General features: G+C 42.1%; 2 protein-coding genes across 4 annotated transcripts in view; one reads left to right on the top strand and one right to left on the bottom strand.

The window, feature by feature from the left end:
- The window catches only part of LOC144079427 (uncharacterized), a 43,206-nt gene extending 22,809 nt beyond the window's left edge, over positions 1-20,397 (bottom strand). For all 3 annotated transcript variants that reach the window (XR_013301522.1, XM_077608186.1, XM_077608185.1), the window contains exons 1-4: positions 20,327-20,397; positions 7,806-7,931; positions 3,235-3,296; positions 1,678-1,873 (exon numbers count right to left, since the gene is read on the bottom strand). The gene's annotated coding sequence lies outside the window, so the exon portion shown is untranslated. The remainder of the gene's footprint in view (positions 1-1,677; positions 1,874-3,234; positions 3,297-7,805; positions 7,932-20,326) is intronic.
- jun (Jun proto-oncogene, AP-1 transcription factor subunit) lies at positions 18,327-20,235 on the top strand. The gene has a single exon (XM_077608028.1). It carries the CDS (start codon positions 18,659-18,661, stop codon positions 19,634-19,636), a length of 978 nt encoding a protein of 325 aa, XP_077464154.1. The 5' UTR covers positions 18,327-18,658; the 3' UTR covers positions 19,637-20,235.
- Positions 20,398-21,271: the final 874 nt, after the last annotated feature.

The raw sequence follows: 21,271 nt of genomic DNA on the forward strand, positions 1-21,271 counted from the left end.
CCAAGCACAAAAGACAATTTTTTTGGAGTTCAATGTCATGAAAAAAATAGGCGCAATTGATTTCCATAGGGAGGAATTTCCCTCTATTTATCTTTCTCATTACTTTCTTGTATAGTAGTGCACCTTTTTTATTTACAACAAACTTGCACATAATATATTGAAAATATTAGACTTTTGACAAATATTCTTGCCCTGTTTACAACTATATTGAGAAATTTTAAATTTATGATATTCAAATGTTATCTCTGAAAAAATTACATGTAATTTTTTTTTCTTTTGAAATGGTTTTCCTCATCATTTTGTGGAATGTTATTTTATACTACTATATATGGTGCAGCCCCCATTGTCATCTACAGTATGGTTGCACCAACTGTTACATGAACACAGATCTTTGTCTTTACTTGAATACATAAAGGAATCGTTGACACTCGTAACAGCCTCATTGTTGCGCGAGCGTTCACCGCCGATGGTGGACTTTTTTTTTCCTTTTAAATCCTCCCCGCAGTCCCTTTAAAACCATAACGCAATACATCTGAATTATGGGAAGACGCTTGTCTATCGCAGGCAATTACTGTGAAATTGACCTTTTTATTTTATCAGCTGAAGACCCAAGGGTGCAAACACTCTCACATACTGAAATGCACTCACTTGGCCTGTTTTACATGGGCGTTAAAGGATTACATTAGTCAGTGAGCCCATTAAACGCCATTGGATAATAGCTAGTGTGTGTGTGTGTGTGTGTGTGTATGTGCGCAATAATCATGACTCAGCACTTTGCGGGGATCATAACTACTAAGTAACGCCAATGAAATAAGCACGTGTGCCCATGTATGGCTGCGTGTCCTCTCTGGTTGTCCCTGTCTTCGTAGGTGTCAAACTCAAGGCCTGGGGGCCAGTTCCACCCCGTCATGTGGTTTTGTGTGGACCGCGAAAATAAATCATCTTCGTCGACATCACGTTTTACACATTGTTGATTGACTTACATTGTCTCTTTTAAACATTTAAAAATATCTATTCAAAGGAGTATGCATAGCGGTATTTACTAAAAGTGGGCAATTGGTATTAAAAAAAAAAAAATAACTGGAAGGGGTCAAAGCAATCCAATGATGTCCAAAAAATAATCGATTATCTATGTTTTTGGATTGGATTGGATAACTTTATTCATCCCGTATTCGGAAAATTTCATTGTGACAGTAGCAAGAAAAGGCATAGTTATAAGTTAGACAGTTGATTCCAAATTTCTTTCATTGAGTTTTCTTTTTTAGAAATTCACGTAATTTAGATTTAATAAACACTGCAATGTAAAGTAATTCTATGCCAGATGTACATTGTGAATTGGTGCAAAACTTGACACCACTTGTATAAATAGAAAACAAATCTCATTTCCAAACCGCTTATCCTCACAAGGGTCGTGGGGGGTGCTGGAGCCTATCCCGGCTAACTATGAGGGGACACCCTAAATCAGTAGCCATCAAATATAGAAACGGACAACCCTTCATGCTCACTCTCATACCAGGGGCCAATTTAGAGTCTACCCTGCATGTTCGTGGGGATGTGGGAAGAAACTGGAGTACCCGGAGAAAACCCACGCAAGCCGGGAACAACATGCAAACTCCACTTGGGATTAAACCCACCAGGGAGTACACAAAAAATGTAAAAGAAGAAAAATAAACTCACTGTATTTGAAGTGTTTTGTCAGTGCGAGGTGTTTGAGTTTGGATGGCGGAGTCGCCCACTTGACCGGGAGACAGCCCGCCAACCGTCGGCGTGCCAGGGCCCGCTCACAAACGCTCCGGCCCTTGGCCCATATTAACGGGCACTCGGCACACGTCATCGGAAGGATTAAGGACGCGGCCATCGCACGCCTCATCACCTGGATAAATGGGGATTCCACATTAACGCCTTGACTCGCCCGCCGTCACCGTTGACGGCGGCAGACGTCCGATCCATTTTGACCGTGAGAGCCTGCCGCCAAAAGATAGTCAAAACGGATCGGATGTCGGCCGGCGTCGACACGTGAAGATGGACTATTACCAGGAAACAACGTGAAACATTTGACAAAAATAACAAACAGTGTGTTTACAGTACATCCAGTCACATTTGATTGTTCCCAGCCGCAAAGGGGAAACAAAAAAAGAACAGGTGTTGTTTACACGCGCCTCGGTATGCACGCTTGTCACTCGACGTGTTTCTGTCAATGTGCCAAGCCAGAACAAGTCAGGTGAGCCCAAAGGAGAATTTATGAATGCCTTCGTTGTTATTCGACGCCGCTTGCTAGCGACCGCTGCGCGTATTACAGAAATCACCCGGAGGGTGAACGCTCGCATTGAGACGGGTTGGAGTGATAAACGACTGCGAGGTGGGCGGAAAGTGCGTGCAAACGAGGCCGAAACGCTTGCTTCGTCCAATGATGGCTGCTGGATTGGAAGCACTTTGGTCATTGCAAACTGGTTTAGAAGAGAAACCACAACTCAATATGCTCCCAAGCAGATGGCAATGATTTCATTTTTTTTTTTAATAAGATCCTCAAATGGAGATGTTCATCTCTGGGTCTGGGAGGCCACATGCTTGTTTTTTTTCTTTTGGATCTTTTGTTGTATTCAGATGTTTATTTATTAACATCTTTCTTTTTATGTTGTTTTATTTTGGTTTGATTTCCAAATAGTTTTGGATTTTATTTATTTATTTTTTATGATTACCGTATTTTTCAGGGAAAAAGTCAGTTGCACCATCTAAAAAAAAACGAGAGATTAACTCATTAACTGCCATTGAAAAATTAAAGGCTTACCAAAAATATATTTTAAAAAATTTACTTAGCATAAAATCAATTTATAAGCACAATTTGAATCAGATATAATGGTGTATTTTGAGAGAATTTTTACTTTCTCTGACCTCTAATAACCAAAAAGTAACTTGTTTTATCTCTATATTTTTACCTTTGAAGTGGTGTGACCAATTATATGTTTTACAATGAAAAATTGAAATAATTGCTTTCCTTTTTAAGCGCGAAAATAAATAATAATGGTCTCATTGTATTTATATTTTGACCCACTGTATGATAAATCCTGTATGATCAATTCTGTACGATTGCTTCTGTAATATTCTGTAAGATAAGTATAACAATAAAATGAATGCACAAAAATATTAAAGTATTGATTTCATCATACCATCACTTCGACCATTCTATGGTGACACGATGGGGGAAATAAAAGAGGAATTAAAACAAATACTCACTCAAATGTCATCTCCCGAAATTGGCCATTTTCCACACACATCACCTTTAGTTTCTGCAGTACCTGTAAACATACACAGAGAGTAAAAAAGAACTTTATTGTCCCTCCGATAGAAGTCACGGCACATAACGTATCCTAACTTTGGAAATAATAACACTGAACAAGATTGGGCCTTTGTCTGAACCCTGAAGTACTCCATAAACCATAATAAATGGACTCGAGAGAGAAAACACAATAAAGTTTTTTAATTAAACCCAGAGGGAGCTTCTTAGTGTGTCGCCGCGACGTCCAGAGAAGACAAAAGAGGGCAGACAATAGGTTGCAAAATGTCTCAACACACTGTGGGGGAACAAGTGGAGAAATTGTTCAGTACACAGGGGAGCAAAAATAAATGAATATGAAAAAAAGAACTGGCCGTGGAGTCAACTCTTTAACTCATTCACTGCCATTGATGGTGCTAGACCGCCAATCCATTTTGACTGGGAGGGGTGAACATTTAGTCAAGGTTTTTTATCGTTTAATTGTTGAAAATTAATCAAATCCTGCACATAAGTATGAAAAAATCAAAATATGGACTTTTCTGTAAATGTAAAACAGCAAACCAAACAAATGAAGTAATTCAGAAAGAAAAAACGAAAAAACTGAATTTTAAAATTTACAACATATTTCATCAATAAAACCCCAAGGAACCCCCAAAAAAATCTTAGCAAAACCTTCGACAAAATATTCAAAACCAAACAAATCTTTCATTCCAAACGATTAAACCCTGATCTCAACCCAATCGAGTATGCTCTATAAAAACCCTAACCCTGCACACCGCCGTCTTTCTGAGCCTCAACCATCAGAGGAAACAGCTGCACGGGTTCCGCATGCGTCGGAAGAGGCGGAACTGGCCAGATAACCCGCGACCACTCAGACGGGAAGTTTGGCGCGGCGCCTCAGGAAGCGACGCTCGGGGCCCCGATGTGCCAAAACGTGCGTATAAAAATAAACGATGCTCAGGTGCACAAACACAATGACATCTCTGCCTTTCCCTCCTTTTTTGGGGTTTTACAAGCCAGCCGAGGTGTTTCGACCGCGAGACGGTAAGAACAGGACCCCACGGTCACGTGATAGCGTGCAGCGGTTTAGTGTGGCACCCATCAATCAGTCAGCGTTGGCTCTGTATTAAGCCGCAAAACTCTGGAGTCAATCTCTATAAAAACTCCACCCGAGGCTGGAGGAGGAGAAACTGGCAGTGTGCCTCCTTTTAGCAACGGGAGAGGAAGCGCTGCGAGTACTTTTATGTTTACTCCTTCCTGCTACGCTTGGAAAGGTACACATTCACACGACAATGAGTGGCAATGTGAGCTGTGATATGGCGGTCGGAGCAATGGCACTGTTGAAAGAACTGGGAATTTGCATTGGCGTAATTTCCTAACGACTCGTTACACATTTAACATCATTACATCTATCTTACAGTGGTGTAAATCACTTTTATGAAATTGAAGTGATCAATAATTATCCTTTTGCTCGATACATTGATCAAAATTGACCGCTTTGGGAATTTTTGGTATTTGATCATAATACATACAAAAATTGACACTCAAATCTTTTACCATTTCAAAGTTATTCTATCTAAAAAAATGCATGTCGGAACACCATTTTATTTTTTAAAGCCATTCTGGTGGCGACGTCGTAACCAAAGTTGCATTCTTAAAATTTGGCCAGTGCATGTTGACAGAATGTCACATGACCACAAGAGAATAGAAAACTTATGCCAGCTTGCAGAATGGAAAAATCGTGACAGCTTCTGTTTGGACATTTTGTGTGTGTGTGTGTGTGTGTGTGTGTGTGTTTGTAGGAGGGTTAAGACAGCTGAAAAAAAGTAAGAGTAATTATAATCTACTTTCCTTATTAAGCCTTGTGTCACTTTTTGATGTATTTGTGTTTCCGAAAATAGCATCTGCCATCATTTACATTGACTTGCTGTAGCATTTCACAGCAGCCTTTTAACATACAAATAGGCCTGTAACAAAAGTGTAACATTTTGACCTGGTGCCTTGAAAACAACATAATTACTTGAAATGTGTTATGCACTGCGACAAAGTTCTTACGAGGCGACAGTCCCCAATCTGTTTGTCATTATTTTTACGTAAGAGACTGTTTTGGCCGAAGCTGCTGCACAACAACACGGAAACGCTCCAAAACGACGTAAATCCTGCTTAACGATAAAAAACACCTCTCTTCAAGCAAGCACCTATTCACCAACCTACTCCAAGCCAATATTTTACGTTTCCATCCAAATCGACTGACGTGCGGCGTACGTCCAACCCAAATGTCAACATCCTGACAAGTCTCCCAGATGTGGCGTGCAGCCGCCAAATACCACCGCGGCGCTCTATTGTCAAAACAAGTTAGCCTCCAGGGTAGCGGCGCATTCCGTACGCCTTTGCGAGATCTCAATGCGGCCCCTCGGTGTGGAGGCCATAAATTGCGACTAAAGGACGCGTGTCACTCGGGCTGTCGACGCGGGTAATTGTCACCGCTGCAAATCAACAGAAACCAGCAGCTGGTATTGAATATTCCTGTTTGGGCACGGTTGGTGAAGAAACACGTCCAATCTCTTTCAATTAGGAGGGCTGGCAGGAATTCTTTGCAATTTTCTTTAACTGACAAATTCTGTATGCACTGCAAAGAAGGAACTGTTCGGTAACCTCAGTCTCAGTCTGCAGAAGGTGCCCACCTTGTAAACTTCTTGTGTGTGGCTCCATTTTTTTTACCTAGGTCTTCAATGTCTTGTGTGTCTTGTGTATGTCTTGAAATTTCCCAAATACGGGATGAAATAAAGTTCTAACCTAACCAAAACTCTTTCAGTGGATGTTAGACGTCCAATTGTGTGGCTCTTAAAAATGACTGTTTGAATGAGTTTATCACCAGACGTCCAATCCCTTGCATTTGAACAGAAGAAGTGGAAGTAAAGACTGTCAAAAAGTCAACGTTCTGGTAACAGTTGTGGGAAGGTGATGCTAAGCATGTAAGAGTGCAGTATTTCCCCAGTATGAAAATAATTGGATTTTTAATATTATTTCAGTGCATTTTTGTTGCATTGGCAACATTTTAGTTTAGGACTCAGTTTTGGCAGATCCTCAAAATCAGGCGATTCTGCTGCCTAATTTGAAATACGTTTTATTCATTGATTTACATTTACAAAAAAAGTAATGAAACAAATAACAGCTACAAAACTGAAACACATTTTTTTAAAATTTGCTCACCGGCCAAGTCCATTTAAACAGAAACTGCATTTTCCCTGTTTTGTACGTAGATTATTGAAAATTTGAAGGTTGGGGCAAAATGTTTTCAAGTTGAGGAAAGAACCAGCAAGCATTTTCCAACACAAGCCTCCATCCAAAACGGCCACAGTCGCCAACACACCTAATACAGGTACTAATAATAATAAATAAGCAAGCTTTCACTTGCAATGTAATCAATGCGAGACGCCGGGCCAACAAGGCCAGCTGTGTTATCGTTGGTGTCCGAAGCCGGCCCGTCAAAAACTGGCAAAGTGACACGCGTATATGCACAATGGCTAATTACTGCCAGTTAGCCAGCTCATTTATGGCTATTATCCCTGAAATGACTTCCTCTACTGCCCGGTGGGATACGCGTCAAGTTGGAAATGTGCCTTTGAGTTTTTCAGCACAATTTAGGCCAAATGGCCAAATGGCCCGTCGTTATTGGCGGCACCTGCGGGGTCTGACAGTTGAGGCGTTCAGTACTCACCCGGGTGGGAACGAGTGTTGAAAATAGGGCCATTTAAATGTGATGAATAATTGACAGCTTGAGTTTGCGTCGGAATGTCGTTGGCCTGTCGCTACTTTCGATTATTGCAGATAAACAAAAAGACAAACATGCAGTTTTTCACAAAGTGGGGATTCGCACTCACGATCATAGCGCCACCGAGCGGAAATCGAGCCCACGCCTGACCGCATCTAAGTCAGGCGAGTCAACCACTAAACCATCAGACGGCCTATGAAAGAAAATATTGAAAATAAATATGTCCCATCTGTGTGAACGACCCCAAAAGTGTCTCTAGAAATAAATAAATAAAAGAAAGGAAACCATCAACAAAAGACATTTCTGGAATGGCTCTTAAATCTTAGATATTTTCCTTTCTGCAAGCCACACCCAAAACTTCAGCAGCGGCGCAAATTGATAGCTTTGACATATTGTTAGCAATTTAAAAACCGTCCTCGTAACCGTGACTACGCACGAGCGGATGACCCGACCTGGATTCAAAGAAGAAGAAACAGAGACATGGGCGTTCATTATTCACTAGACGGAATAGAGAAGAAGAAGAAAGAAACGTGATGACCTCGTGTAACGCCGACACCAGTATTGCCTCGCACTCAGATCCACTGCCCAAATGGACAAAAATGTCCAATCCATCAGAAATGGGAGGACGGCTACCACTGTCAAGCCAATTAAATTGCCAACTATTAAGTGAATGACTTGAGATTCTGTTTTTTTGTACTTGATGATGATGCGAAAAGTAGTGAGGTGTCATCAATGTGTTGCTCAAGGACGCCCCACCTCTACGCCAGCTCCAGGGTGGGCCGCCACATCACATTGTTTGGTCTGGGCCGAGGGTCCCGTTGGGAAGCGCACATCCACTCAGCACGCTTGCGTACAAACATGTCTGGACCTTCCATGGCCGACCTGCCAACACACAACAGTCGTCTCATGAGCTGCTCTGGGTTTTGTCAAACACACACACACACACACACACACACACACACACACACATGTGCGCTCAGGGGTTATCCAAATACACACACAAGCAAGCAGCTAATGCATGTGCACACAAGAGGCTGTGATAAGAGCCGGAGCCCTTAACCTTAACCAGTGCGCTCAATCACCCTCGCTGTTTGTGTGCGCTTGAGTTTCGACAGACTTTTTTTTTCTTTCTTCTTTTACCTCTCTGACAAACCAGTCGGACCGCACAAATATCAAGGCACGCGAGAATAGAAGCCATTTGTGGAACTGATTTCTCGTGCCCAAAGCACCACAACAAATAGCGATGACTGATTGATCCAGAAAGAAACGCATTCCAGTGACCAGGAAACCTGATTTTGGAATCAGAAAACCAGATTGTGAACCCTTATTTAGTAAAATGACTTGACAGCATGATGTGAAACTTAATCTGACTCTAAAAAGTAACCAGAAACCAAACTTTGACGACAACCTATAATTTAAAACTCCAACCTGATTAGAAGTCTAATTTGAAACCCTAACGCACACTTGAGAACATCATTTGAAACCCAATTTGAAAGCCTAACCAGACATCAAAACTTAATTTGAATTCCAAAACCTGATTTCAAACTCACTTTTTAAAACCCCACACTGACTTAAAAACCCAACCAGACTTGATTTTTATCCTCCTTATAATGACTACGAACACCAAATTGGAAACCCTAAATGGAAATTTGTCTCCTGAAACCAGTCCCAATTTAGAACCCTACTTTGAAACGCTGTCTCTGAATTTGGAATCTTTAATCACCCAACTAGAAACCCGAAACCCCATTTAAAACATTGTTTGAAACCATAGCTTCAAGTTCAAATTGGGCTTTCAAAACAACCTTTTCATGTTTGGTTAGGGGTTCAAATTAGACTTGAACGTTTTGAGTCACGATCAAGAGTCTAAAATCAAGTCTGCAGTGAAGCTCAGAAGCCAAAATGTGTACTTCTCATCCACAAAGGGCTGATTTTAAATTTTGAACCTGACTCAAAAATCTTAATCAGATTTGAATCCTGAACCAAAAAAAAAAACTTCATTGAAAGCCCTAACCACAACTTGAAACCCAATTTTCAAATCATGAACGTAAATATCTGACTTTGAAAGCTTAACTTAAAATAACAAGTCATTTAAGAAAAAAAAACTATTTGGAATTGACTCGTAACCATGACCCAGACTTGAAAATCCTTACAAACCCAAACTATAACCCTAAATCATTAACTCAACACTGACTGGAAACCGTTGGGGTTGCCAAACCCTTGAAAACAACATTTTTCTGCGTATTCTGCTTGTGATTGTCGTGCCCCCTCCTCTTGCCTCTCTTGCTCAACGCGGGCGTGGTGCGGATCGAGCGTGGACGCCAAGCTGAGTTTGTTGTGGAAATTTGACAGAGCAACGCTGCAAAGTGTCAGGGGCGAAGACTTTTGTTCAAGGCTGCTTTACATGCTGCCATGTTGACATGAAGCTGCATCAGTCCTCTGTCAACAGTCACAGTCCAAACAGCTCTAGGAACACTATGGGCCAGGCCTACTTGGAAAACCCAATTTATAACCCAAAGACAGACTGGAAAGCTACTTTGAATTCCAAAACGTATAAAGGGACTGAAAACAACTGCTAAAAAAATGACCGTCACGTGAAAGCTTAATGTTCAGAGCATGCAAAGGACAAATTTCTTCGACTTTTGGCGCTAGACAAAATACTTTTTAAACTTGAAAAAAAACGGCACCGCTTATAAATGCAGGCATTTTGTCAAATAAATGATACATTATGTAGCTTCAAGTATAGATGTATGTCATTGTGTTGCTCTGACACCATTTTTTTGACACTCCATTTCGATACGTGGTTAGTAGCCATTAGTGTACGCAGGACACGCCTTTTGAAAAAATACACGTAGTATTTTGTACGTGGTCTGGCTACTACTGGTTACTTTGGAGTAAACATCTCAGTACACAGCTCTACACGCCAGCATAAGAGTTTTTGTTCTCCTTCCTGTTGATAGGCTCTGCACCTTTGTAAGATAAGTGGAAAATGAATTTAAAAAGTACGTCTTTTAGATCAATGTCATTTATATACTGAACAGTTTATGTCCTTCTATTTTCAAGCCCTAACTCTAAACTAAAATGTCAACTTCAACCCCATATTTCAAAACAAACCCGATAAATCCTGACCTCTCACTCCAAACCACCATGCCTTTGACGGCAATAGATGTCCAACCATAACTTTCAAACTGTATCCTGACTTTTAACCTTAACCTTGACTCAAAAACATCATTTAAAAAGTTTGACCCTGACTCAAAACCCTCAAAGGGTGTACAGAAAAGTCCTTGTTAGATAAATGGACTTTCAAGCGGCGAGGAAAGTGTAAATAAAACAAACATGTGAGACACTTAAAGGTATTCAACAGCAGAGGACAAAGAGCACATTTATCCTGAGGAGATGAGAGACAGTGAAAGAGGAAAGGAAAGATAAAAAAAATAAAAAGGAAGGCGGGGTCGATGATTGGAGGAGGAGGAAGACGGGAGAAGATGCCAGAAAAAAAAAAATCAACTGTCGGTGGAACCATTCCAAAATAGCAGATGCTGGAATGTTGGCGTAAGGTGCCACATGAAGCTGCAAGTATTTGTTATTGAGTCGCCGCGGCAACGGGACAATCCGAGCCGTTCTCGTGCGCGTGCAGCTTTGCGAAATGACAGGAATGCGGACAATTGAAAAAGGCTGTGAGCAAAAAAAACAAAAAACAAATGCGGACCCCAGCACGAACGCTCAATATACGGCACGGCTGTCATTTTGCTATTAAACGACAACCTCAACTTAAAATTCTACTCAAGCTAGAGACTACTTTTGTCTTTAACGTGTCCCTGGGAGAAGACAAAGTCAGGAGACACTAATTACAACCATCCAGACACATCGGGGCCTCTTGCCACGAGAAAAAAAAATAAAACCCTGATTTATGGTCACCTTCACCTGCTTTCAGTGCACGAATCAATGTGAGCGTCGCAAGGACAACCCGGAGACAGACAACGCTGGGAGGTGTTTAAAAAAGGACGTGAAAACACAATGATAGATGTCTGACACATTCTCTGTCATTCAAAAAAAAAAAAAAGAAAGCGACCGTATTTTGCGACTATAAGTCGCACCTCAGTATAAATCACGGAAGTCAAAATAGAATATACATATAAGAATAAAACAGAACAACGGGCTAAATAGGCCTGTGTCAACATCACGTACAAACATTATTTAGATAGCTATACCCTACTTGACACAAAATAACATTACTAAATTAGATTAGATTAGAACTTGATTTCATCCCGTATTCGGGAAATGTCTTGGTTGCAGTAGCAAGACAGACACAAGACACACAAGACAATGTAGACCTAGGTAAAAAAAACTGGAGCCACACACAGGAAGTCAACAAGGTGGGGACCTTCAGCAGACTGATACTGAGTTATCGCACAGTCCCTCAGTAGTCTGGAGGTTTTAAAGATCATCTTCCTTGCCTAGATCCTCCTAAACTGTCCTATCACCTAATCAGCAGCAGCAGAGATTACCAATCTACCTCAGAATCACTACCAGAACCATGAAAGACTTCATCTTTAAAAGAACATGTCTAGAACTCCCTTTTCGTGTGTGTCAGTGGGAAAAAAACCCAAACAAACAAAAAACATCTCAGTTGCAGTAGAAAGCAAACTCTGAAAAACCAAGAAAGATTTCAAATGAACTACGAATAGCGCACACTAGCATCTGCATAGCTACTTAGCATATCAATCTATGTATATGTTTCGTTATTGGCGCGATGGAAAGAATATTTGGTCTTTCACCCTATAAAATATTCCGTGCATTGCAGTCATGATCAATCATCCTCATGTGCACATTGACAGCAATGGATGTTCAATCTATTTTGGCTTTCCCAGTCAAGCAGTCCAAATGGATTGGATGTCCGTCAGCGTCGGTGCCACCGAACAAGAAAATCCACTCGTATAGTTACACGTCTGCTTTCGTAGGCCAATTTCTACTTGCGAGCGAGCCCCCTCCCTTTTGTACTCATCACCCAATATTGATCTCAGATCAGCTTTCATGGCCGCCTCAGAGAAAAGGGGGCAGGATGCCTTGGACAAGTACTAGAAGTAAGAGAAAGCTGAGTCAGGAGTTGCTTGTCTAATGTTTCATAGGCTGCCGTCCTATTTGTAACTCTCATAAAACCAAAAAGGGCCGTCTTAAAGCCACGGTATGATATGAATTTGTCCTTAAAAAATGAATTCAAAGCATTTGGATCCGGTAACCTCGGAGTTTATTTTGATCCGAACTGAAAATAGCCGAATTTGAAAGCTTTCCCTATCAGTGAAACTGCATTTTTGAACCTCATTTAACTCCTGGCAAGACAACCAATCCATTTTGACAGACTTTTGAAAAGCTGCCCACTCTCCCATAAAGGGTTATAAGAACCATTATGCTAATCCATTTCCATCAACTGAATCTGAAATATAAATTATTGCTTGCCTAGAATCAAGAACTTTACCCTTTTAGCATTGTTACACTGTCTGTCTGCATGTGTTGCTCCACCGTTGGTGTTCACTCTCTGGATCATTTGACGGCTCCATTTTTTTTAACTTCACCCAAAGAGTCTCACTCATAAGACAAATTTTGTAATTCCCCCCAAAAAATCAACGGAGGAATGGTTTGTTGTTATAACTAAAAAAACGTGCAAGGTCGTATAAGTCAAAGTAAAAGGGCTTAAAGTTACCAAAATGGAGTTCTGAATTGTCCATTTGAGACTTAAAAAGAACAGCCTCCTACTCTTCTACGCTGCTATTCCTCCTCCTCTTCCTCCACACAAAACAACTTTGACTTCTTGATTGCCTCCGAAAGGCCCGGCTGGAATAACCAGCAAGTCCAAACAGATGCTGACAAGCTGCCAGGCGCCCTTTTTTTTCACGCACACAAAACAACACAAACGCACATGGAAGCCCCTTCCCCCTGCCTCGTGTGCCAAAACAAAAAAACTCACACCGAGTGAACCGAGTTGAGGAGGTCCCCCCCCTAGCTTTGTAGAGCTAAATGGAGTGGAACAGGTTAGCATTGCTGCCATACAGCATCCCACCTGTCCAAACATAGAACTCACGCGCACACGTAGAAAAAAAGGCCTCCATCTGGAGCGAGGCACCGCTGGGTTTTAATAGCGATCGATCATTCTCCCCGGTGGACGCACTCGCACTCGCCGCCCTGTTTCAGCCAGATGAGAATATGCATGTGCACACATATGCACGTCTTAAGTGCAGCAGAGTAAAAAAAAAGCCATTTACTCTTGCTGTGTGCATGTGTGTGCCTGAGAATGTGTGTGTATGTGTGTGTGTGTGTGTGTGTGTGTTTGCGTGTGTGTGTGTGTGTGTCTGTGTGTTTGTGTGTGTCTGTGTGTGTGTGTGTGTGCGTGGCTCACAGCCTTTGGTTTTTGATTTCATTTACATAATGAGGCCCAGACGCACTCCGAAAGATTAAATGACACTGGGACAACAAATAGATTCGAAACATCTTTCTCCCTCTTTGGGAAAAGCTGCCTCGTGTTACATTTAATTTACAATAATAATTGTTAAAGCCATACGCAGTGATGAACGGGAAATGGAGATAATCAGATAGCACTTTTTTTAAAGGACTATGATTAAAAATACTAGTAGTACGTACTTAGATTGGGGGAGTTGCCGATACCAAGTACGGAAAGTCGGCCATTTTGGAGGTAAAAATACAATAAAAACATTTTGGGGGGGTATAAAATAATCGTTAACAGATGGGGAAGGGGCACGTTATCCACATTTGTTTTTGTTGTGGTTTTTTTTGAATCCTCAGAATAAAAATGACAGCAAAAATCGGATTTCATAAAAGCAATGAAACATAATTAATATTGTCATGAAGTTAAACTGGAGGTTTGGAAAATAGGCTAATATAGATAAACACAGCATGTTTTGCCTTCATAACAAGGCTTTTCATTTTTGGGCGACTTTAACCCTCATTTCAAAGGCCAATTATAACTATAACTTAATGTTTAAAAATTTAGCTAATATCGAAGTTGATTTTTTTAAAGCTAAAAATAAAAACCAGTCAAAACAGATCCTCATGATGTCATAAATCCCCTATTTTGATTAGTCTGGGTAGTTAGTGACGATTAATCGCCAACACCAATAAAGTCTTTGGAGCTGCCACCTTTTATGGAGCTAATTAATTAAAAAGATGAAAAGACCTCGCCGGGCACTGAACGCTTGTCGCTTACTGGCGCTGAAGGGCGGAACAATAGGATGTCACCCTTCTTGTGTGATAATCAAACGCCGCGATTCCCGTCTTTAAGCCATCACAGTAAATCTGGGAGGTAACGAGAGACATTTGTCATGTGGCCCAGCCTCGGCTTTTTCATTAGAAAATGGCTGCCGGCGCGTCTTGTTAATGTGTGCACGTTTGCGGGCCTCATTTCAAATTCAAGTTAAGTCTGTAGGGCAGACAAAATGTGATGAAGGATAGGGAGCGTAAAGGAGAAACGGGGAATGAAAGGGAGGATTTCAAGGTGGGCTTTAAAGTCAGGTTACGGGTGAGAATTTGGGTCATATATAACTGAAATATTGATTTCAGAAATTTGGGGTGTTCGGTTAATAGCTAAAAGTAAAACCATTTTAGTTTGCTCATTTGTTTAGAGTCAGTTAGACTCATTAGCCCACTTGCATTTTGTCGCGGACATACGTAGTGATTTTCATGAACAAATCTAAGTGTACTTTGGGGTATTTTCATACTTTACATCCCCGATTGAACGTCTATCTTCATCAATGGCGCTGAAAGAGTTAAGAGGAGTTATGCAAGTGCTAAGTAAGGTTGGAAAGCAGAATTTTACTTCAGGTTTGGGGTTTCAAAATGCAGTCCGCAATTGTTTTTTCCCATACAATATGAATAAATGCTGTTTTTTTGGTATCGAGCGCACCTTCTCATCTTTCACTGTTGTCGATCTCACACACACTCACATTATCGCATTCACGCATTCACGCATACACGCATACACACATACGCAAAAATACTTCCACCCCCTGCTTTCGAGACTCGGCGTTCCTGCTCAGCTGCATCCTGACCCGAGTTGATTCGCTCTGCAGCTTTTCCTCCCATCGTGCCTCTCTCGCTGAACTCACTTTTTCATCCTGACCTCCCTCCCTCGCTCGCTTGCCCCCCCGCCTTCCGCTTTCCTTGCCTCCCTCCATCCCAATGATGACTTTCCCCTCTGTATTGTCCTTAGCCTACTCCCCCCACTCTCCCAACACACACACATGCACACACACACACACTTTGTCTCTCTCTTATCTCTCTCCTCCATTTTTTTCTCCCTCGTTCCTCTAGCTCTCATCTCGTTCCTATCAGCGGCTGTCAGGGCGGCCGGATTTCCCCCGTGATGGAAACAGGCTGTGGTGGGCCGACTTGTATTGTTTTGAAAAAAAGTTCTCGCCGCTGAAATCTCAGATGCTCCTTGCTTTCCCTCGCCACGTGTGTACGGGTGTCGCCATGGTGACAGGGTGAACCGGTGGCCAGCGAAAGGGTTGGGCGATACGGCCTTGAAATGAAAATCTCATCAAAAGATTTCCAAAGTTTTTAACTTGAAGAAAACGAAAATGTCCACGACTTGGTTACTAGCTTCTGACTTTAGGAAATGTCGTCTTTTAATCATTTTTATTTTTGCTTTTTTATACCTATGTTTGGGCCTTTCAGCATTTATATGCTCTGCGCTAACATTGCTAACATTGTGCACAATCATCAGAATAATTGCCAATAATGTAAGTATGATAAACGATTTCATCTCTATTTTTTTTCCGACTTTATCAATTTTGTAAGAAATACTAATAAAAAGATATACATGTTAAAATTCATCGCACAAACAGCTTCCATATTAAGTTGACAGTAAAAGCATACTATTCTTTTTAAGGTTAACTTATTTTTACATTTACATTCTCCCCTAAATAAGATCTCTCGGGGTCCCCCCGAGCTAATTTTAGCCTCGCGACAGCGCACAGCCAAATATATTTGACAAACGACCGTGCTGTAACTGCAACTTTAAACATGGCGGCCATTCAGAGGGATGACCGCATATTGAAGTGTTAAGGCCGCCGCATTAGAGACTGCTGATTGTTGCCAGGCCTAAAATGACATCAGAACTTGTAAACCCAAGCATGTCGCTGAATTAAGGGCACGGTATCACGCCCTAAATCACTCATAATCATTTCATATGTGAAGAAGTCACGACGAGAGTGGGAATAATTCATTTTTAACTCCTTCGATCCCGGACGTCTATTGATGTGGCTCTTTTGATCTGCTAACTTTCGAAAAAAAAGTTTACCGCTAGTAGTGGTCCAATCCATATGAGGTCGGAATGAACAAACGTTCTTTCGCTGCCATCCCTCCCACTTCAAATGGATTGACGACTATTGTTGTCAATGTTAAGTCTTGCTGCTTGACAAAAAGTCAAATGTGAAAGTCAAGAGTAAATCAGAACTTGTGTCATTTTCCATGCGTACTATCATTGACATAGTTAATACCATAATACAACTAACTAACTAACTAACCAACCAGTGAGCAATCAAAACTCTGGCAGTGGTAATAACAATTCCCTTTCTAACCCATTAGATCAGACTACACCTGACGTTATTGATCGCCACCGTGACATTGCACAGCGACGTTTAAAAGACCACATTAAAAGCCGTAAAAAAAATAAAAAAAAATCAGACGGCGGTGCTGTTTTTTTACGATCCGGTTTATCCTTCTTTCGGTGCCTGCCTGAGCCAGCCAGCGCCAGGGGACTGATTTACTCGTCAAGCCGGCAGGCGAGGGAGGACATATTTAGATGCGGCGCGCTGAAGATAGCGACCGGTAAGATGACCCAGACAGATGGAGTGGAGGAGTTAACCTTCCGCCATTAAACCAGCGCTGATTTCTGACAAAGGGCCAGGGGGACAATGGACTGCACTACACTAATTACACACTCTGACACGGATAATAGCAGATGTACTTGCACTTTACAGGCAGGGCCTTACAGTATATCTGTAACCCTATTACTCCTAAACTAAAATGTACATGGCTCTCAGAATGAGACTAGGGGTGAAGAAGCTTCTTCCCACCAGGGGCAAGGAAGAATTTATGAAAAAAAAGGATGTTGAAATCTAATAAAGGTTTACTATTACTGTATATCTTACGGGCATTTGTGAGTCTAATCAAATGCGCTCACAGAAGGCAAAGGTCCCACAGGATGTTGGTTTCTTTGGGCTTTAAGTCAATCATTTTTAATGGCAGTTGCTCTTCCCTTCTGTCAAAATGGATTGGACATCGATTTCTGTCAATGGGAACCAAAGAGGAAAATACTAGAGGCTTAATGAAATATGGATGTCAAACCCAGTTTGGTTCTCAGGCCACATTAATGCCAACTAGAGGGACTTTCCACGATTCTTCTGGTTTGTTTCTGTGTTCCTGCTGATTTTGCCACTTATTGCTAACGGTCCCAACTTTTTTTGATAGCATACAATTTAAAATCACAGATTTTTCCTTTGAAAGCATGCATTTTCTCAGTTTAAACATTTGATGTATTTTCTATGGTCTATTTTGAATGAAATATAGAAAATTGGCTCGTTCACATTGTTGCATTTGTGCTTTATCCACAATTGGTAGAGCATGTCAGACTTTTAAAATCTGCTTTCTATTTATTTTACTACAACTATAAATGTTGGGATTGCCACCGAGTGAGAGAAAAGCAATATTAAAATAAATGTGCTTTTGATTACAATTTATAATGAGGCTTTATCTCACAACCTTACAGATCTTTGCACTTCAATCTTAATTCACAATAATTAAAAACAAAAGCTAACTATCATCGGGAAGCGACGTAAACCACAAACACCCAGTAAAAAGGAGTGTCAAAAAGTGAAAATAGTGCCAACATAACTTGCCAGTAAAGTAGCTGTTTTAAACAACTTTAAGAGCGTATTTATGTGGCATTTAATGGGTTCTAAAGTGTTTTAAAAAAATATAAATGGAAGGACTATGGTGCTACTGTCTCGAACGCTGGCCATCCCGCCACTGACAGCAAGGGCGGGTAACCAGATATTCAAAAACAATACGTCAACCCACAATGCACCGCGCAGGCGCTCTTCCACGGCATGACCTCATCCCAACATGCACCGCGAATATCAGAAACTTCTGGGCGGGTGGGTGTTAGGTTGCTGTGGCGACGCATGGTCGCTCCGCCTTTAGACACGCCCCCCGGCCAATGGGAGAGCCCTCTCGTGACATCATGGCTATTTTCGGAGAGGCAGCAGCGGCATAAGGTTTGCCTCCACGCTTCTCCAAGTCAGAGTATACACAAGCAGCGTAGGGGAAACACCAGCCCTCACTTTGGAACGATCACCCCGGCGGATTCTTTTAGGGAAAAAAAATCAAGAAAAAAAAGTGGATCTATTTCTTAGAAGCTGTCCGAAAGCAAAACACTGAGTATCCAGTGTCGACTGGATTCGCTACTCGAAAGTGCATTTTTGAAAACTTTTGCCGGGACTTTTTGGGGACGTCAGCTGTTCACCAGGAGGAAGTCGTTTATTATTTCGTTTTTTGAAATTATTTTTTTTTTATATATTTTTTTCGGTTTCACTTCTATGTATACGAGGATGGAAACTACTTTCTACGACGACTCGCTCAACGGCGCCGGCTACGGATACAGCGGCTCCAAGGCGCTCAAGCACAGCATGACGCTGAACTTGTCCGACCCCGCCGGTAGCCTGAAGCCTCACCTCCGGGCCAGGGCCGGCGAACTGCTCACCTCCCCGGACGTGGGCTTGCTGAAGCTAGCCTCCCCCGAACTGGAGCGACTCATCATCCAGTCGAGCAACGGGCTCATCACCACCACGCCGACGCCGACTCAGTTCTTGTGCCCCAAGAACGTGACCGACGAGCAGGAGGGATTCGCCGAGGGCTTCGTGCGCGCCCTGGCCGAGCTCCACCACCAGCACATGCCCGGGGTGAGCGTCCCCTCGGGGGCGGCCGCGCCGTCCCTCGCCGGGGTGGCCGTGTACAGCGGCAGCGTCCGCTCGGACTCGCCGGTCTACGAGGATTTGAACACTTTCCAGCCTGCTATCAGCAGCGCCGTGTCTTCCCCGAGTTACACCACGTCGGTGCCGAGTTACACTAGCGCGGCTTTGAGTTACACCAGCGCGTCCTTCCCGATTTACGCCCAGCCGCCCTCTACCTCCTCCTGTTCCTCCTCCTCCTCCTCCTCCTCTTCTTCCTCCCACCTGCCGCTGCTCTCCACGCTCAAAGAGGAGCCTCAAACGGTGCCCGAGATGCCGGGCGAGACCCCTCCGCTGTCCCCCATCAACATGGAGAGCCAGGAGCGCATCAAGGCCGAGCGCAAGCGAATGCGCAACCGCATCGCCGCCTCCAAGTGCCGCAAGAGGAAGCTGGAGCGCATCTCTCGGCTGGAGGACAAAGTCAAGAACCTCAAGTCGCAAAACTCGGAACTGGCGTCCACGGCCAACATGTTGCGCGAGCAGGTGGCTCAACTTAAGCAGAAAGTGATGAACCACGTCAACAGCGGCTGTCAACTCATGTTGACGCAGCAGCTCCAGACATTCTGAGGAGGAAAGGAGACTACCAAGAAGTTGAACCCCCCCAAAAAATCCCTGTTCGGGATGAAGAGGCGGAACACTGGCAGGAAGGTCCGAGGGGCCGTGCAGAAAAATAAAAAGTTCAACTTTTAAAAAAAAACTATCCCAGTGCCACGAGGTTGGTCCCGATGGGAGCTGCCCTGGACACGGTGAAAAAAGCAGAATTCTATTCTGTTTTTCTTAGCCAAACTGGACAAAACGTTTTTTTTCTTGCTTTGGATCAGTGGAAAATACATTCAGTATTACTGACTCAATATGAAACTGCAATCATACAATGGACTTGTTTTCTTGTTGCAGCTCATCCTAAGCATTTGGACTCAAGTTCTTGAGGGGGGCCGGGGGGGCGCGCGCGACACGTCGTCTGACTTCTTGAGTTCCGACACAACTTTTTCTTTATTGTAAGAAGTTAGAAAATTCAAGATTGACTTTGTTTAATGGGGTTTCACTCATTGCTATATGTATATAAGATCAACTTTGAGTACTTATGTTTACCATTTGTAATAAGTCTAATTTTTTTATGTTTGGAAGTCATCCATATTTAAGAAGAAAATAAACTGTCTACAATGAAATTACAGTATCTCCTTGTGTTCTTACTTGTGGGTGTGCCATACAACAATAAGGCATGTCACAACATGTCGCAAGAACTGTGATGTGTAGTACCTTGCTGGTTAAATTCCATGAGTCCAGGGTGACAGGCCAAGAAAGCTGACTTGAATTTCACATCTTGAGAACTGAAACAAAAAATTGTCAGGGTGAGTTATGACACCTGTGGAATTTCACGTATTTGACAAAGGCGGAATTCAACCACCTAGCCTTCATGTTCTTACACCACACATTCCTTACTACTTCCTGTCTTGTGTAAACATGAAAAAACCCATCATGTGAAATGAAAGAAAAATCACTTAATGCAGTTCCTGTTAAATATAATAAAACTTCCAAGTAAAAAAAAAAAACTAAGACCATAAGACACAACTCGAACACAACAAAAGTTGATAAAAGCATTGTTAGATTACTATGATTACATTATAACACTAAGTTCGACAAAGTTTTGGACGCGTCAACAAGAAATTAGTGGCAGTTAATTTAAAAATAAACTTCCAATGACAGCAGTCGACATCCAGTTCATTTCAAAAGGAATGCCTGGCAACTCCCCCACTTCAAATAATTTACACATCCATTGCTGTCAATGTGTCAGTTTTTATTAAATTAGCTATCACTATCTCTACCGTTAATTTTAATGATAACAGTGGGTGAATGTGCTCATTTACTGCCAGCCTCTCCCAGTTCAAATGGATTGGGGTGTCTGTCAACGTCAATGCCAGTCAGTAAGTTAGCCATTTAGTTGATGAGCTACTAAATACCTTCCATTAGTTTTAACACTCTTAAGTGTATTATTAACTGCAGGTGAAGATAGTTAAAACAGTGCTTTAAAAAGTTTTGATGTGCCTGAGCGCTCAATTCACCACTAAGGGGCGACACAGGCCCACTAAATCTACTACCACAGGACTGTATTCGTTTTTGTGATTAATTATTCTCGAAATTTAAATACACCGAGATGATCTAAAATGCCAGTACAGTAGCATTTTGTCAACATTTAAGCATCTT

This window comes from Stigmatopora argus, chromosome 8, assembly GCF_051989625.1.
Source record: "Stigmatopora argus isolate UIUO_Sarg chromosome 8, RoL_Sarg_1.0, whole genome shotgun sequence".
NCBI lineage: Eukaryota > Metazoa > Chordata > Actinopteri > Syngnathiformes > Syngnathidae > Stigmatopora > Stigmatopora argus.

Excerpts from the sequence above, each read along its gene's own strand:
- jun (XM_077608028.1), top strand. The coding sequence starts at position 18,659 with ATGTATACGAGGATGGAAACTACTTTCTACGACGACTCGCTCAACGGC.